General features: G+C 47.2%; 2 protein-coding genes across 4 annotated transcripts in view; one reads left to right on the top strand and one right to left on the bottom strand.

The window, feature by feature from the left end:
• USP42 (ubiquitin specific peptidase 42) overlaps positions 1-15,877 on the top strand; it is a 43,768-nt gene extending 27,891 nt beyond the window's left edge. For 2 of the 3 annotated variants that reach the window (XM_037507079.2, XM_037507080.2), the window contains exons 10-18: positions 5-145; positions 319-419; positions 1,507-1,660; positions 3,128-3,844; positions 3,966-4,060; positions 5,900-7,384; positions 8,425-8,726; positions 10,991-11,034; positions 12,195-13,226. In XM_037507079.2, the coding sequence (XP_037362976.1) occupies positions 5-145; positions 319-419; positions 1,507-1,660; positions 3,128-3,844; positions 3,966-4,060; positions 5,900-7,384; positions 8,425-8,726; positions 10,991-10,998 (3,003 nt within the window). In that variant the 3' untranslated portion in view covers positions 10,999-11,034; positions 12,195-13,226. The other variant, XR_005124354.2, reaches the window with a different exon arrangement.
• The window catches only part of LOC119241665 (cytohesin-3), an 83,369-nt gene continuing 77,513 nt past the window's right edge, over positions 13,397-19,252 (bottom strand). The window contains exons 10-13 of the mRNA XM_037507108.2: positions 17,248-17,324; positions 17,088-17,159; positions 16,793-16,947; positions 13,397-16,505 (exon numbers count right to left, since the gene is read on the bottom strand). Coding sequence (XP_037363005.2) covers positions 16,433-16,505; positions 16,793-16,947; positions 17,088-17,159; positions 17,248-17,324 — 377 coding nt within the window. The 3' untranslated portion in view covers positions 13,397-16,432. The remainder of the gene's footprint in view (positions 16,506-16,792; positions 16,948-17,087; positions 17,160-17,247; positions 17,325-19,252) is intronic.

The following is a 19,252-nucleotide window of genomic DNA, read 5'->3' as shown; positions in this document are numbered from 1 at the left end:
TTAGGATGTGAAATATCCCGAGTATCTTGATATTCGACCATATATGTCTCAACCAAATGGGGAACCAATTATTTATGTTTTGTACGCAGTACTGGTACACACCGGTTTTAATTGCCATGCTGGCCATTACTTCTGCTACATAAAAGTAAGCCACACAGATTTTGCTAACAGCTATTTTTACAATACCATAAAAGATTATCCCTGGCATTCCTTGAGGGGAAGGTGGGAATTTTGCAGTTGAAATGTGACAGCCCATTTCTCCTGTTGGTGTTCCCTATTTATCTAATAAATCTAATATTTATTGGCTCTCTTTTGCAGGCTAGCAATGGCCTTTGGTATCAAATGAATGATTCCATTGTGTCGACCAGTGATATAAGATCGGTACTCAGTCAACAAGCCTATGTTCTCTTTTATATCAGGTACTGTCAGCAAAACAATTTTTCACATGTTCTGTTATGTCATTTTCTTTCTCTCATCAACATATTTAATATTGGGTTATTAAAACAGCACCTAATGATGCTGAGAGAGTAAGGAAGATCATTTTCGAGTGCAGATTGAGTTTGATTTAGCTTCTAGCTTTTTGGTAGTTTAGCAACGAAACATGCAGAGGAAGGTAAAGGTGATCGCCGAGGAGGGTAGATTTCTGCTGTTGGCAGCAAACAGATAAAAATGGGGGCTATGGAAGCAGTAGCTGCAGGCCTCAGGAAGGGGACCTTTGAGCATCTGGGTGTGGTCATAGCCAGCAACTCCCGACCACAGAGCAATGTAACCAGTCACCCTCTGGCCAGACCTGTGCCAACACCCCTAATTATTTTTCTCATGTAACTGCACACATAGGCTCATTAATTCCACTTCCAGAAATGTGTGGCCTTGGAAAAAAATCTGATGTGTGCCCAGGGTGTTCATTTGTAATAGCTGAAAACTAGGAACATCCTAACTTGTCAAAAATAACAGAATGAACATGCAAATTATAATATACACTTTCATTGAGATACTATTCAGCTGTTAACAGTGATTTTTTTCAAGTTTTTTAATGGCTATGAGAAAGATCTTCATAGAAGAAAAGCAGTTTGAAATTTTGTACATTGATATTGAGGAAATCAGTATCAGTCTAAAGCTTGGAGGATAATCGATCAATTTGAAAAGTAAATGCTTGTAAGGGGTGAGATGAGGTATTTTTTTGTTTGTTTATTTCTAACTTTTCTGAACATCATAGATTTTCTATAATAGTATGTATTTATAGTCAGAAAAATATCCATAAACAGAAGAGGAAAATAGCTTGCAGAGAGTGGCATCCTGTGATTACAGTTAAAAATGCCATTTACCTAATTATTCTTGTTGTCTTCCAATTTGAGTACCTGACATTAACCCAGACCTAAAAGAGATCCAGTGTCTAGCTCTGTACATGACAGCTTGTCAGTCTGTTACCCGAGTGCTGTTGAATAAATGACTCTCTTCTAAGGAGATGCCCCCTAAGCCCTGAGCATTATCATTTTCTGTTCTCAGGTCCCACGATGTGAAAAATGGAGGTGAACTTACTCATTCCACCCACAGCCCTGGCCAGTCTTCTCCCCGACCGGTAATCAGTCAGCGGGTTGTCAACAACAAACAGGCCACATCAGGGTTTATTGGACCACAGCTTCCTTCTCACATGATAAAGGTAACATTCCATAGGGAGAATATAATCTTTATGTTATTTTTTAAGAATGTATCATCCTAGTTAACTAAGTCTGGTTTGTTAACATTGTAGTCGTTACCATGGCCTTATTTACAGCTGAATTTCTTGTCAGAAATATTTATTTAAGTAATTTACTATAATATATTTCAAGTCTACAGAAAATCTCAGATGATGAATATAATGATCAGGAAGAAAGTCTGAGTATAAATATATTTAAATGCTAGAGATTTTAGCTCCCATATTGGACTTTCGTTCCCTTAATGAACATTTGAGGATTCTTGATTAAATGCTGGATTCCAGGAAAGTGACCCTTTTACACAAAGAACACCTTATATCCATTTAGGCCTTTCGGGAGTGTGGTGCTTTGCGTCTGCCATCCTGCTGGGTCTGATCACAGCCCCTGACAGCCTCTCAAGGAGAACTGATGTGCACCCTGGTCAGTGCAGCTCCAAGTCTTCATAGAGTGGAGACCTAGCTTTTCCTAGACTTGTGTGTGAAGATTGTGGACAGCCTGTCTGCATCTTGGAATAAGCCCTGTCACTGCACTGACATGTTTTATCAGTCAGTTTAATTGTAATGTGTTTTAAATCAGCGAACAAATTGTCTAGTTGTATGGTTTTTTTTGGAGGGTATTCGACTGTGTTTGGTATTATAAGAAAAGTCACAAATTAAATGTCTTTGAGAGCTGGGGAAGCAGTGGCTCTTGAGTTGGGCTGTGTTTAAGAGTGACATGAGGGCCCTGGTTAACTGGAGGACAAGTGCCCTGTGTAGAGAGGCAACCACTATTAAATGTTCAAGATTTTTGTTTTGATTTAAGTGAAACTTGCCGGTGGTAAGATCACTAATTCAGATATTTAAAGAAACATTGTGAAGACCAAACATGTATGAGCTGGATTTCACCCCTCACCACCAATTTGCAATCTGGGATTTAGTAGCAGTAGTTGGAATCTGGAGCAAAGTGACTGCATATGTAAGATTTAGAGACACCATGGGGGGATGGGGTGTGGCTTGGTGAGATGCACCTGAGCAGCACTTCTTTGTCTGCCTGTGTGCCCATCGCCTTGCCTCCTTGGCTAGCAGTTAATTCCCTGCTGGCTGGCATTCCCTTCTGCTGTAGAGTAGTGGCTCCCAACCAGGGAGTGGCTCCCTGCCAAAGGGGGTCTGTATATTTCTGTCAGATTGGAGCAGAAAGCAATTGGTCTGAGCATTGTTATCTGGCAAAAATGGTTGTCCCTATTTGTCATAGAAAACAAAGACTTGTGAAAAGTGGAAAGGTATATGGTGGGTAGGAGTAAATGAAAGGAGGAAGTGGTATTCTTAGGTGTGTAACACTTGTTATTCATAAAGAGAAAACAATGACCAAAATGGAAAGGGCCCACAACTAGTAGTGATTCTGTGTCTGTGACTGTGTCCATAGCTCTCACCCGACTGTGGTCTTCTTACTTCCAGAACCCACCTCACTTAAATGGGACCGGACCATTGAAAGAAACACCGAGCAGTTCCATCTCGAGTCCTAATGGGAATTCCAGTGTCAACAGGGCTGGTCCTGTTAATGCTTCCACCTCTGTTCAGAACTGGTCAGTTAATAGGTCCTCAGTTATTCCAGAACACCCCAAGAAACAAAAAATTACCATCAGTATTCACAACAAGTTACCTGTTCGCCAAGGTCAGTCTCAGCCTAACCTTCATAGCAATTCTTTGGAGAGCCCTAACAAGCCTGTTCCCTCTTCTACCATTACCAATTCCTCTGCAACACAGTCTACCTCGAGCACATCCACGGCGTCAGTTTCTAGCAAAGCAACAAAGCAGATTCCCTTGAGTGAGTCCTGTTCCAAGCCGGTGATGAATGGCAAGTCCAAGCTGAACTCAAGTGTCCTGGTCCCTTATGGTGCCGAGTCATCTGAAGAGTCTGACGAGGAGGCAAAGGGCCTCAGCAGGGAGAACGGTCTGGGTACGATGGAGAGCAGGCGCTCCTCTGCTCAGGGTGCTGAAGGTGAGGAGGCCTCTCAGCATGAGTTTCGAGAACCTATGACTCTAAATGGTGCTAATAGTACAGACAGTGACCTGAAGGAAAATGGTCTGTCATTCGATGGTGCCAGCTGCCAAGTCCAGCCTGCTCTACACTCAGAAAATCCCTTTTCTAAGGCAAATGGTTTACCCGGAAAGGTGAGCGTGTGTGTGTGTGTATATTGGGGTGGGGATGGCTTTGCTCCATTTCCATTTGTGGCAGGATTTATGAGGCACCACGTGGTGACTAGAATTGAAATATATTTGTTTTTTATTGTAGTTGATGCCTGCTCCTTTGCCACCTCTCCCAGAAGACAAAATCTTAGAGACCTTTAAACTTAACAACAAAGCAAAATGCTCGACAGATGAAAAAAGGTAAAATAGGGATAAGCTAAGAGGAAATGAAGCCACCTGGTAGGAAGTCCCAGTAGTGCAGATCCATACCCAATATGGATGTGTCACTATTTTAATTCTCTGGAAGTCTTCCAGTGAACCTTTTGAATCTTGAATGACTTGAATAATACTCTATAGAATTTGTTGATTTGCCTTTTATAAAAGTACAGAAAAAATTTCTTGGGCTGATAAATCCATGGCAATTTGATATCCTGAAGCTCATATTTTCTTTTGCATAGTCTCATCTCTGGCTAGGATTGTGATTAGCATACTTTGGATCTGACACATAACACTGTCTCATTTAATATCCTTTTTGTGACAAAAATATATGAAGAGTTATTAAGGTTATATAGGACAGAGGTTCTCAAATTTACCAAGTAGCAAATACTTCATTATGCCCATTCCAGAATTCTGAAATTCATAGATGAGATAAGCTGCCTTTACACTTAATGTTTTAAAAGTCAGTATATTGACCTAACTATAATATAATGGGGCCAGAATTAAAGGAACCTATGATGCATTGGTATTTCGGTATGCAAATGACCAGGAGCAGTGCACTCCCGCCAGGCACAGTAACACAGCGAGGTGCTGCATCTGCGCACCAGCAGGTTGTGAAAGTGACTGTTCAGAATGTGGCCTCGTGTCCGGAGCTCAGTACCACACACAGGGAGGTAATGTCCTGATGGTGGGCAACTTCTCGTGAAATTCTTATTGTCTCTAGATATACATGGTAGTTGCAGTCCTGGAAAATCTAGCATCTGTGAAAACTGCCAATGATAATATAACAGGTTTTCAGCCATGTGAATGTTGGGACGCTGGACAGGACACCCACTCATTTTGTGGGACTCTCTGCCTTGTCCACTACCCATGAGTGCTAGTGGGGCTCCCCCATTATTATGACAACTTGAAAATGCACCCCACATTTCAGAATGGCCCCTGGCAGGTGGGTATGCCCACACTGAGGACCACTATTGGGAAGCCTTAATTATTAAAAAGGAGTAAATGCTATAGGCAGAGATTACTCATTCCCCATTTACTTAAAGATGGGGTAGCTTGGCCCCTCAGTCATTGTATAATGATGTTCCTTTTGTTTCTTTTCTAGTCTTCGTGAGTCTAGTGTGCATGAGAATTATTATAGACAGTAACATAAAGTCATGCATGTGTTGTCACCATGTGTGTCTCTGCTTTACATGTTAATTTGATAATTTCACTGCCACATTCTAGGTAACTTCATATGTGTTCTCTCTTCCCTGATATTTTCTCTAGCAAGTGGGGGGCTCTATAGGGTTTTTATTGTCCCCTGACCGCTTTCAGTAACTTTGAGACTATGTCAAAAACTCTAAGCAATCAAGGGCAGAGTTTACTTACTGCAGAAAGTTATAAGTAATTCAGGGAGCTATTGGCTTTGTTTTGAGGTAGCTTGTCTACCTCTGAGTCTCCAGGAGAAATCCAGAAAAAAGGGATCCAGAAGATGAGTAAGGACCTCTGTTATTATTTGACTTTTTTGATTGTTTAGACTTAAGAATTAGAAGTATATCTAAAAACAGAAGGAGCCTACAACTGCAGAATTAGTGTTGGTGAAAAATAGAACAGAAGGTAAGCTTAATATAAAAGTTTATATTTTTATTTAATGAGAGGAAGAAAAAAATTAAAGTTTCCCAATAAGCCCATTATTGGGTTCCAGCCAGCACTATAGTGAAGGGATAAAATATTTAGCAAATGTTTTCAAGTGTTTGTTCCTGTAAGACAATGATAAAAACTCATAAAGCAACCAAACTTGTGACTGATTTGTTTATTGTTTTGTTTTGGTGGGGGCTGCAGTACAACTGGCATAGAGGAAAATCCTACAGGGGATCCTGATGCAGAACTAGAGGCTGGCAGCCCTACTCCCGAGTCTCATGAGAAACAGGAGACAAGTCTCAGCAGCAAATTAAAGAAGGCTTTGCTGCCCTCTGACCCCAGCATTAAATCTACCAAAGAAGAAGTCTCGGAAAACATTTCAGCAACACCTGATGAGTCTTTGCCTAGTATCAACAGTCCTTGTAACACTGACAAGAACACCGCTGGGGATGATCCACTTTCTAAACTGTGTGATCCCGGGAATTTAACAAATGATCAGAGCAAACCCTCCGAAGATATAAAAGGGACATTACTAGGGAGTCCACAGGACTTCTTGGCATCAGTAGAAACAGCAGGAAGGTTGAGCCCAGCTCCCTCAGCACGTTCAGCGGGTGACTGTGATCACGAACTCTTAGTTTACATCAGTCGAGACAAATGCATGGACACTGAGGCCCCTTCACAAAGCACGGGTGTGTCCACAGATGAGCTGCCTGCTCCACAGATAGACAGCGTCACAGAAAACCATTCAGAAGGGGGCCTGGAACAAAGTAATGGGGAGAGATGCGAAGAAAATAAGGTTGGACAAAAGGTTCAGGATCATTCTCCGGTTAAGGAAAAGATCAATATCCTCAGAAAAGTGGATCGCGGACATTATCGTAACCGAAGAGACCGTTCCTCCAGTGGAGAACGCGCGAGGGAAAGTCGGAGCAAGACAGAGGACCATTATCACAAAAAGCGGCACCCCTACATCAGAGAGCGGGCCAAGCAGGACCGCTACAGGATGGAGCACTGCAATGGGAGCCAGCACCACCCCTGCCATGGGGAGAGGGTCAGCCCCGGTGAGCACCGCTCCCTGGGCAGGTACAGCCACCACCACTCCCGAAGCCGATGCGGGTCAGACCAGGAGTGGAGCAGGTACCACCATGTGGAAAACGAACACTCCTGGGGCCGGGAAAAATACTACCCAGATAAAATGAGATGGGACAAATGCAGATATTACCATGACAGGTACGCCCCGTACACGGCCAGGGAGGTGCGGGAGTGGAAGTCTTTTCATGGCGACCGGGAGTATGACAAAGCAGGTCCGTACAACAGCCGGCAGTACAAGGACTACTACAAAAGCAGAAAGGCATACGAGCTGGTCGCGAAAGAGAAGGAACGGCACCACTTCAGCAGTCCCCGGGCAGGCCCGTCCCACGCCCTCCCGTACCCGGAGAAGTACTCGCACGAGAAAGCTGCGCTGGCGGCGGAGGACAGCTGTGACCTCTCCGAGCGCATGCATGAGCACGACGGCGTGAAGTCACGAAAACGGAGATACGATAGTGCAGAAAATAATGACAGTCATGTAGAGAAAAAAGTCTGGAGAAGCTTACAGAAGGGCCCTTTAGAGGAGCCTAAAGTGAAGAAGCACAAAAAGTCAAAGAAGAAAAAGAAATCCAAAGACAAACACCGGGCGCGTGATTCCAGGTGAGCTGCGGGCAGCGCCCCCGTGCGAGGGCTGCTTGCCAGCCACCCGGGTTCCTTTTCCCTCCCGACCCAGTTTGGCCACGGGTGAAGGGCTGGCATGTTTGTATGTTTGGTTTGTACTTTTCATTTGAGTTTTCACGTTTTTTACACATTTCTGAAACAACCCTGTGTGTAAGCGGTGCTTATCTCACGGCCCCACACGGGGCCTAGCATTTTCCATGGTGATTGTGCCCTGTCAGTGCAGCTTCTAGGGATGGGCGTGTGATACTCTGTCAATGAAAACTCGGGTCTGTAACGTCACAGTTGGTGTTAATATTCTTATTCATCAGATGTGCTTATATTTTCTTAACTGTTAATAATGTTCTTCAAATCCCGTCACTACCAAATGGGCAAAAAATGTGAGGCCACTGTCCTTTTGACATTTGGCCGCCTGCCCAGAGGGGCCCTCTGAGACATGTCATTTGCTGCCTGGGCTTTTGTCTTTTTTTTTTTTTGTAGCCACTTCTCAATTTGAAATCTAATTGGGAAACTTATCTTTGTGCTCTTTAAAAGCTAAATTGGTCAGCGATCATCTTGAAAATGACTTCTCCATGCTGACATGGATGGCCATGAACAGAACTAGTATACATTTTAGTTGGCGTTCCTTGAGAATGAAACCCTGGGAAAAGATTATCAAAAGTCATAGGTAAACAGTGGTTACTTGAGGGAAAAACAAGTCATCAGCCTCCTTCCCTCTTAGGTGCCTGAGACAACTGGCAACATTTTTTTTCCCCTTTAGCAAAATCCTTCCTCTAGTGTTCAAGACAGCTTTAGCTCCCAAGCAAAGCTAAAGGCAGTGGGGTGGGGTTGAAATTAGTAAATTTATGACCCTGGGCTTTAAAAATTAATGCAGTGAAAGCAAGTGACATGTTTTTAATTAGATAAAAATCTCACCTGTGTTTGCACGTGTGTCTGCTGCAGGGGTATAAATGCCAAGGGCCAGTTCTCTCTTGAGATGGTTTTGTTTCTGGTGATTTGAGCTCTGGTTTATTCTTCTGCAGGCATCAACAGGATTCAGACATTTCAGTAGCATACTCTGATGCTGACCTCCACAGACACAAAAAAAAGAAGAAGAAAAAGAAGAGACACTCAAGGAAATCAGAGGACTTTGTTAAAGATTCAGAACTGCACTTAACCAAGGCCGCTAGCTCTGAGACTGTTGACCATTTCCGGAGAGCTGATGGTGGTTTACCCCTCACCGACGGCCTACCTCTGGAAGGTGTTGGACCTTTCCGTGAGAAAACAAAATATTTACGAATGGAAAGCAGGGATGACAGGTGTCATCTGTTTGAATGTGGCCAGGGTAAGAGGAGACACTGGGAGTTAAGAATATCAGAATTATTTTTTTGAAAAGGTGGTTAACACATGGGAAGAAAACCTCAAATGGCATAAAAGGGTGTACAGTTCAAGGATGAGCCTGCACTGCAGTTATGTGTTGGGGATACTGAGTGCTGACCCCTTAGCATCATTGGAAGCCTCAGTTCTGGGCCCAGCAGAACCTCCACACTCAGACCCTTGGTGTTCACTCCCCACTCTGAGTGTGTGCCTTGGGAAGGACCAGAGCTTTTATTTTATTTTTTAAATTTTTTTAAAGATTTATTTATGTATGCATACAAGAGCTGGGGTACAGGCCAAAGGTGTGGGGGTGGGGGTAAGAGGATTCACCAGAGACAGAGTAGGGAGCAGAACAGATAGAGCTACTGAAATACACTGCTGAGGGGAGCAGCAGGGAGACAGGAGAGGTCTGCTGCACCATGTAGGTTGCTCCCTGGCCAGGGATCAAACTTGTACTGCAGTGGCTGCTCATAGCTTCATAGGTTGCGTCCTAACCCCTTGCGCACCACCAGGGAGGCCCCCAAAACTTTTATTTTTAAGCTAGTTTTGATAGAAATACTTTGACAAGTATTCTTTCTCTCATGAATCCTTAAATTTATTCTGAGTAAAACTCAATTTCATGGTATGTCTCATTAGAAACACCACAGCGAAGCCTTGGAGGTGTGTTTGTCGTGGGCCTCTCTGGCGCCCGAGAAGCTGTCTCGTTCCGGGCCTGTGGTCGTCTTGGATTCTTGTCTGCTTTGCACAGCTGCTTCTCTTGTAATTTGTAGTCCTTTTGACTCTGATTGCATTTAAAACAGTCCCTCTTCCCCTTTCTAACTGCTTCCGGAGACCTTTGACCCTCGAAAGGAACACAGAGCTAGTTAAACACCGTGTGAACATGGGTTGGCCAACTGCAGCCTGCCAGCCAAAGCTGGCCACCACCTTACTCTACAGGCTGCCAGTTAGAAGCACTTGAACGTTTTTAAATGATTGGAAAAATTCCAAGACCGTTTCATTTGGGGTGAAAATTTTATGAAGTTGTCTAGAGTTGTGTGGGTACAGAGTCCAGCTTCTTCAAGACCCAGCCTCTGGCAGCTTGGTGCTACATGGCGGCAGCCAGAGGCCTACAAGTGAAAACATTTGTCATTTGGCCTTTTATGGAAAAAGTTTGCCGGCCCTTGCTCTAGACACCTGAGGTACACTTTGTGACGTTGACACATGGTCTCGATTCCCAGAGACCGCTTGGTTCTTGACTGGGTGCTGGACTCTGCCTGCAGTGGCCTGCAGTTGCCTGAAGTGCAGTGTCAGGAGAGACTAGGAGAACGTAAAGGATGGAGTGTTCTGTGGGAGGGCAAGTGGGAAGTCTGGCGGCAGGTGTTGCGGGAATTGCCACAGCCAGTAAGAAAGTGAAGCTAAAGCGGTATTTATTCTGTGTGGTTTTTAAGAAATATATATATTTTAAGATTAGTTTCCCAAGAACATTGCAGCAGTTTGAGGAATGGACTTACTGAGGACTGATTTCCTCTGGCCTCTGTGTAGTGTTGGGATGAAGTAGTGAGGTAGGCTGCTGTCCTGTGTATACTAGGCATGGTCAGACCGTTTCGGCTGCAGGTCTCTCTTAGGACCACCGCCAGCGGCCCCAGTGTGTGGTAGATGGCAGCTCGCCACAGAGGTGGCTCTGTGGGTAAAGTCAGCTGAGCCGGAACCTCGCAAATTGGCATTGGTCTCCCTGACGTGTGTCCAGGGCCTGCAGTTTGGTTTTGTGTCATGCAGTGGGCCATGTTCTTGTCCTCGGTCAGTTTCCATCTGATGACAGGTGGGCACAAGCTGAGGTGTGAGGTCAGAGGGCTTTGTCCTCCGTTCTGGGACCTCTTGACCACTTACCCACCCCTCTTTGACTCCTGTTCTCTGACCCCACTAAACTCTGGATTTCTTTGGCCTAAGACCTGTTCTTTCCTACTGTCAGACTGCTGCTGGGTTTGCTGGGTGGAGGGAACTGTTCTCACAGGGCTGTGGCTCTCATTTCATCTTCCCACTGTGAGCAGTGGCGTCAGTCATCACAGCAGCTCTGGTTTTCATTTGAACCCTTGGAGAAATAGTTCTGTGGTGGCGCATACTTGGTCTTCCTTGTGTCGAATTGTTTAAAGCAATAATCAACTTAACTGTCGAGAATTGTTTCTAAGTGTACAGCACAGATAGGAGTTTTGCAAAACCATCATTAAAACATGTTTCCTAATCTTTGCTTTCTAGGTGATTGAAAACTTGGCCTCAAAACAAAAAATTCACTAGTTATGGTAAGCCGTTTTCTTATCTGTACATGTTGTCAATGTTTGCACGGAGGGGACACACGTAAAGGAGTTTGAGGACTTAGGGGTGCAGGAATCACTGTGGCAAGCAGGTGCAGTCAGCTGCCGCTCAGCTCCTGGCGCCCCTTCTGACCTGCAGGCCAGTGGAGCTCTCCCCTCAGCACTGTCTCTGGAGGCTTGCGTCCCTCACCGCTGCGCCACTCCTGTCCCGCCTGCTACTGCTGACCTAGGCAGCATACCTCATTGTAAGAAGTGAGGGACAGTTGAAGGTATTAGAATTGACAGTCCTTTAACATTTGACAAGATGTTTCCTCAGCCCCGACTTACCTAGTGGGCCTGTGCCATGAGATAAGTTTTGCGTTCTTCATCCCTCCATACACCCCCTGGTCTGGGAACACTGGGGCAAGCACACGCTGCGCCCCTCACACTACGCTGCTGGCAGAGCAGCCAGGCCAGGAAGCCCGAGTCCCATGCGCAGATCTAGAAATCCTGCTGGGTTTGCGCCCACCCATACCATACCTCGGATGAAAAGGGCTGCGGTTTGGGTGCGTTGTAGATCAAAACCTTGATCTATTGGAATTTTACTCGGTAGCCCTGGGAGACTCACATTTTATACCCTGCTCTTGGCAGGGTAGAGGGGTGTGAGCTATTTTGCCCCTGAAAGGGAACTTTGTCTATATGTGTAACTTCTAGTCAGTGAGGGGGATTTTAAATGAATTTTAAAAATGAATTGTCTGAAGAGGATTAATTTGCAGTTAATTAACATACTTTACTGATGTGCCCTCAAGGGAAAGACCTAGGCCTAATTAAGGTATTAAACTCTTTCCTGGTGAAAGGGAATTTAAGGATTGAGGTTTGGACCAACAGCAATTGGGGTTCAGCTGGTGTGGTTCATGCCCAGCAGATGGCGCCTCCTCGCTGAGTGCCGGCTGGCTCCCTCTGCATGTGGGTCTGGAACTGCCTGGTTCCTCTAGTGCCTTCCAGGAAGGGAGACAAGCTTCCCCCAAAGCTGGAAGGAACTGGCTAAAAGGGGTCCACGAATAAGTTCACTGGTGTTATGAGAAGGCCCCCTCGCCCCCAGGACTCACAGGGCCCTTTGTTCCAGCTTCCTGCCTCGGGATAACGCCTGCTGCCCTCTTGTCTTTCAGATTCAACGTGTTCAACAGAAGCCATCCCCAACCCAGCTTAAATTATAAATAGAGAAAATAACTTTGTTCAAATCTGCGTGGTGCTTCTTTAGTAAATACTGTACAGATTTTACCATGGAGAACTTTTTAGTTTTTACCTTTTCTTAATTACCCTTCTTCCAAATGGATGAACACTTTCTACAACTGCTGACCATTGTAAATTACCGTGTATATAAATCACATTGAAAATAACGCCCTGGACTAGAACATCTCAAATGCTGCTTAATCACAGACTCAGGTTGATCACTCGTATTCCATGTAATGCTCCTCCAAGTTAGACATCCGGTGCAAGACCAACCGGGAAACCATGGAATTATTAAAAGTACAAACTGACAGTGTGTATATTTAATTTAAAGACTTATTTAAAGATTCACAAGCTCTCAACTAGACTTGAGAGCAGTCTGTTTTCTGTAATGTCTGATACTAGAAACTAATTTGCTTCATATTTTAGTTGTATTCAAGATTTGAAGATGTATTTTATAGACAAGTTCTGTTTTTGAACTTTGTGAAACTATTCCAATCAATTTACCAGTTATGATGAGTATTTACATTATGAATGTATAATCCAAACATTATTTGTAAAGCCTACAGTATGTTTTTATTACATAACACTTTTTTATACAGTGTCTCTTGTCTTGACTATGATATTGGAGTCTGAGTTGTCAGCTTGGTCCCTTAAAGTTTCTAGTTACAGACAAAATCATACTGTGATTTTATTTTTAATATGGATATGCTATCAAACTGTGATACACTTATAATTCACTGGTCCTGCATCAGGAGATGGAGTGGGGAAAACTGTATTTAATACAGTTTGTATCTGAATAATCTGTATGGTTTATACAGTTTGTGTTGTTCAGAGATGTCTAAAGTTTGATCTTTGTTTTTTTAAAGATTAAAAAAGCACTTGCCCCACTGTAAATATACAGCATGTAAAATTTATATAGTATATAAATGGCAGCAAATTAAACTTCGTGTCTTATGTTTTACTGCTATTTCCCCATTTGCTTACAGATAACCTCTCACTGACCACTTCCTGTTGCCTTCACTTTCTCAAAATCCTCTAGTGCCCGAGCCACAGCCTCTCAGGTGCTGTACCACCCATGGCCAGGTGCAGACTGCAGGATGGGTGAGTCTGGGGGGGACTGCTGGACCCGAAAGTCTGGTTTAAAGAACCAAGTCTTAGTCTTAACAATGCATTTTTATTTGGTGAACACAGTATTTGCAATTGGACAGTCATACGCCCTCCAATTTTACTAACTATTCACTTTACAACAAAATATCAATAGATACAGGATATTTCATGCAAGTCGTGGCAGTATATACACTGAATAACAAACACTCCAGAATCGGTATATATACAGTATTTACATATTAACTATTTACTGTAAATAGAAATGTTTTCTAAGAAAAAATAAGAGAAATCACGACGTGTGGTTTCTGGTCTGCAACAGACCTCGCCTCAGCAAAGCACACCTACGTAGATATATGCATGTTACCTTTAAAAATATGCATTGCTTTATATGAAGCACGAAGCACTGCTTCATCTATAAATAGCTCCTAGCATGACTCCGCTTGGTACCACAGTAACTGCTCAGAGATGTCCTGTGACCCCGAAGACAGTCTTTGGGTCCAGGGTTAGTCCAATTAAACCTCAGAGTCACCACGGCTCGGGGGGCTGTGGAAGCTGGCACCTCGCGTCCCGCGGCCCCTCTCCCCCGCTCCCTCCTGCCCTGGTCTCTGGAGGAAAGCTTGTCTTTGGCCAGAGCTGAGACTGATAATTCACGTGCTGAGTGTAGATGGGGGTGGGAGGATGAACGTTGAGTGTGTTGACGTTCAGACAACAAAGCCAGCCCTGCCCGCAGTCCCTGACCCGGCAGGCTTTCTGGGCCAGGCCTGCCTGGGCTGAGTGGACGCGATGGCTGCGTGCCTGCCGTGTTAATACTGTCGCAACAAAACCTGGAGTTGGATGAATTCACGAAACACCCTGATGGCAAGTTACATAGAGTCTAAGCACCACGGCCTTCTGTGGCATTTGCATCGGGGAGGCGCGATCGCAGGTAACCAGAGAAACATTTTCTACACGGGCCGTTCTCCTAACCCCAATCCGAGGCCAAACCCAAAAGATAGAGCCCTGCATCCCCAGGGGCCTACCTGGGTCTGATAAAAGCAGGCTTTTCACCCTTGAAATACACAGCGAGGTGCCGACCGTCCCCGATGCGGGACCCGCCCAAGGGGTGGCGCTGCGGGGTCATCTCCAGCAGTGTTTGGTCTGGGGGCCCAGGCATCGTGTTTCTGTGGAAGACTGGAGGCCAGAGTTGCATATATACCAGTCAGGCATCTCAACAATGCTGACTTGCCTGCTCAAAAACTAAAGTTTCGATTTTGAGGTATCAGTACAGTAACAAAGCCTGACAGTTTGGGAACAAACCAAAAATCTGATGCATTTTGGAGAGTCATGGGCTCAGACCCCTTGTAGTCTAGTGTGACTTAAAGCTACGTCAAGGTCAGCTGCACAGAGGCAAAGAGCCCTTGGCATCAGGGCCACTCAGCAAGACTCACTTCGGCTATTTAAATCTCTACACAGTACGTCCCACCTGAAGTTTTCTGTCTTGGACTTGACTTTGCACTGCTGTATTTAATGACCTCTACAGGGTGCAAAATGTAGGGTGTCTATGCAGCTGGGGCAGGGAGAGGAGGTTCTATGGGGAAGAGCCCACCCCCAGATCAGCCACCATGGCAAGGAAGCCCAGTGTATTGAATGCGGGTGTCCTGGTGGTGGAAATAAAGCTCCGATGAGAAAGGCGCCAGTCCTGAAGAACCCGAGGCTCCCAGCCCCAGGCCAGCCCTCGGCCTTGCACTTGCCCACCCCGTCCAGCTCTGAAACGTGCGGGACCCAGGCCCCCTTCAGCAAAAGCACGGACCTCCTGTCGGTAAGTCACAGGCAGCCCGACGGCTTATTGGTCATGGAGCTTCCCAAGTTCCACTACCAGAGTCCATTTGGGGTTTTGCACTATTTACAGGAAACCTAAGTGCCACGCACCCTCTCACAGCCTGCTCTCCCCTCCTCCTAGCGAGAGGAAATCTAGTTACTTACATGTCTACACATCACATGAACAAGTCTGGTCTTATCATCAGGTCAGTAAATGAGCCTTCATGTTGCCAAAAGGTTTTTCAACTGTGAAGACAGTGTTCAAAATTCAGTCTGAGCCACCTGTTTGGCTGAACGGGATGAAACTGCTCCCTGAGGGAGGGGTCCCAAGAGTCCACTACTAGCAGTTTCCTGTGGCTCGACACACAGACGGTGCCGGGACTCGGCAGTTACAGGACAGACGTCCCGACCGTCACTGACACTGTGATGATTTGCCTTTTAGGAAGTATCTGTGGGACCACAAGCTCTGCGCTGGAGAGAGGGCCCGGGGGAGCAGGTGCCTGGAGGCCTGCCCCCGCCCAGTGCTCGTCATCATCCTTGAGGAGACACGGGCAGCCTCTGTGTCTGGAAGCCCCGTGGGGGTGAGGCGACACCCAGGTGTCCTCGCCACTGCCCACCCTCGAGTGCTGCGTGTGTGTGTCTGTATATGTAATTTTTTTTCAGTGCACAGTATATACTTGTGTCCAGGAATTAAATTTATAGCTGCCATTCTAAAAATACTACTGTTAGAAAGTATCTTTCATTATAATTTCAGAATATAAAAAGGCATATAAAAGCTATAATCATATATATCTGAGAAAAAAAATTCTGAATAAAAAAGTGGTAGCTCTTCCTTTCCTGCTCTGATACAAAACAGCAGCTTCTAGAACGGATACCCCTGCCATTGGTAAACACTCATGATATGAGCCAGTTCCCGCCCGAATACGGTCCCGTTACTGCTGCCTGGATTTTCATGGCTGAACTACTGGTGCTGCGGCCGGAGGAAGTTTCGAGAAGGGCATGTTTTGGACCTCTCTGGTGTTGCAGGCGACAGATCGGAAGGAAGGGAAGTCTCTGTACGCGCACCAGCCGATCACATCCTGGGCACAGGACACGGAGGACCAGGGGCTCGGTGTGGAGCCTCCAGCTTCCTATGAGCCATGGCGCTGTGCAGTTCTTGCCTCTGGTGCCTTCTGGAAAAGGCCTCTGGGTCCAATGGGGACAACTTGTCCAGTCACTTTTTGCTGTGGGGTTTTGGTTTTTACTGTTACCTGTTCAGGCCTGGAAAGCTCTATTTTTTATTGGCAATCCTCCTTTTCCTTGTTGCCAACATGTCATAGAAAGGATCCCGACTGATGCTCGCTCTGGGGAACAGGAACAGAGGAGGTGAGTTCGGAAGGGGGCCGCCCATCTGGGAGACCCTGTCCCCGCCCCTCACCCCTGAGGCTCCTCTAATAGAAGGCAGAGTCCCACCTTCGCAGGTTGCCAGAAGCAGAGCCGTTCCCGAGTGCCAAAGTGCCCCTGCATGGAGGCAGACACGCCGCCACGGGCACACGGCATGCACACATGTACACACACGCACTCAATCTCTGCTGAGCTGCCGGGAGCAAGCAGCTAGAGCCCTGGCTCTGGGCAGAGGCTTCTCACGCACCTGATAGATTTCATCCACTCCTCCTTCTCCTCGGGGCTCGGGGCGGAGATCCGGTACACCACGTGGTTCCCCTCTACCACCCGGCCGTCGGCCTCGGTTTTACAGGCTTTGATGACCTGTCCCTTGTGGCTGGGATTGTACAGCTCGAAGCAGTTCTGGTGGAGACAGAGAGTGGCATCTCAAGCGCCAGAGAAGGTTCTCAGGCCCACGGGTACGCTCCTCTGGGGTGGGGGGAGTGGGCGTGCAGGGCCCAGCTGGGTGAAAGGAGAGAAGTGTCCCAGAGACAGCAGCTTACGGGCTTTCGCGGATCTTCCACCTCCCGTATGCTGAGGTTCTCCAACGGGATGATCCCCCTGGGCTCCTTATCCTACAAGAGAGAAGTGCACAGCAGCCTCATGCAGGTCCCCACCGACGGGGCCCTCTGCGGGAGGGACAGGCGCCCACCTCCTACTTACTGTCGTGTATTCAAAGTAGTAGAGGCAGTTGTCAGTCAGGATGAACCACCGCCTCTTCCAGGTCTTCACACGCCCTCCTGAAAGCAGAAGCACCTGTGAGCCTCGTCGGAGGCAGGCCGAGCGCATGGGCCCCACATTAGTGTCGTTTCAGAAATGCCACCAGAGCCAGACTTCCTTGGAAAATGTTTCAGATTCTGCCCATCATTCAGCAAAGGCCTGGGCAGGCCGTGTGGCCCGAGCCATCAGCCTCTCTGCTTCGCCTGGCTGGGAAGGGCACAAGGTGTGGTGCACCGTTGGGGTCCCACATGCACCCCTCCAGGGGCCATGCCCTTTCTACCTCAGGCCTAATAATCACTTTCCAGAGCTGCTTCCTGGGAGAGTTAGTGGTGATGCATGGATTTAATTTCCCCACATGGAAATGACAACAGGATGGAGTTAGCTCAGCGCCCGTCTGTCCAGGATGAGCCCTGTGACAGCAGGTCGTTACCGCATTACTGAGGACTGGGGCAGCCCCGGGATGCATCAACATCAATTACTCCCTGGCCCAGAGAATGACTAGATTGAATTAACTTCTTAACAAGATCTGGGACGGACAGACACCCCCCCCCCCACTCATCTGCGTCTACTTTTCCTTTGCTACACAAAGGAAGTCTACTTTACCCCCGAATCTTCAGCAGAGATAGTTGAAAACGCTTTACCTTCTAATCCTTGCTTCCACCATGAAATTTTCAAAGAAAAAAAAACCTCATGGTAATAGACTGAAGCAATGCGCAAGCACAGGTGAGAAGGGGCCCTCCCAGCCCTGTCAGTCCCCCAGTGGCAGGTGACACTGTGAGATGAGCCTGCTCTATACAAGGCAGGTAGGTGAGGGGTTGGGGCTAGGGGTCACACCCTGTCCCTACACGGACACCCTGAGGTGACCTTGGGGAGGTAACGGCATCTGAGGTGTGGAGACAGATGGGTCACACAGGGCCACACGAGGGGACACTCGCTGTCCCTTGGGTGATATGGGGCCTCAGATCCTGGTGGGTAGAGACACCCAGCTTTGGGGAGAGAGGGAGGCCCAGCTCCCAGAGGGTGTGTCTGCACAGCCCATCTGGGACCAGATGGGTGTTGTCCTCTCGATGGCCCCAAGGACCAGAGAGCTACAGTGCATCGGACACAGGAAAGGGAGTCACCGTTCTGTGAAGGAAGGTCTGCTGTGTCTCTTCCTCGAAAGACTCCACACCCAGTTCCTTCCACGCTGACACCTCATCCCCAGGCCCACATCCCCCTGCACCTCTGAAGTCCTCAGGCCCCGAGCCTGCCCCCAGCTCAAGCCTCCTTGCTCCAGGACCTTTGCTCAAGCTGTTTCTCAGCTGCAGCCACATCATCTCCCTCCCACATCTCTGACCATGGGGCTCTTGCTCCCTGAATCCCCGTGTGTGACCTCTTGGGGGCGCTCTCAGAACTCCTCTGGATGGGACCTTAGCACAGGGCCAGGCACCTGCCACCCTGGTGTCACCTCAGACTGCATCCCCCCACCTTGGAGGAGCATAAAAGGCAGGCCCAAGTTCACATGAAAGGGGCCCAAGGCACCCTCAGGCAACTACCCCCTCCCATGGTCTTCCAACAACAGAGGACAGTTCCAGACATAACCCACACCCCCGAGTCACTGTGAAGGAGTCACGTGCATACCAGGCCTTTCTTCAGTCACGCTGGTGCTGGCCAATCTACCCCGCCCACTCTCCACTGTCCACGCAGCAGCTGGCAGCGACTTAAGCACTAGAGCCGCCTGTCTCACTGCTGAAGTCCCGCCACTCTCAGCCTAAGACCCAAAACCCTAGGTCATCAGGGCCTTGTGGTATTCTGCTCTCCTCAGGGAACCCGTGCCCATCACCCGCCTGGCATCACAGCTGCCAGGAGAAGAGGGTTTGCCACGGCCTCCCCAGGGGCACATCTGGTGGAGCCCAATCCCTGGCCCAGTGCTCCGGGCCAGGCGAGCATTGTAGGCGTCCAGACAGAG

Source organism: Talpa occidentalis, unplaced genomic scaffold, assembly GCF_014898055.3.
Source record: "Talpa occidentalis isolate TD23 unplaced genomic scaffold, MPIMG_talOcc4v2.1 talOcc4.12, whole genome shotgun sequence".
Taxonomy (NCBI): Eukaryota; Metazoa; Chordata; class Mammalia; order Eulipotyphla; family Talpidae; genus Talpa; species Talpa occidentalis.
Note: the sequence above shows the minus strand (reverse complement) of the source record. Positions and strands in the feature narration are given on the sequence as shown.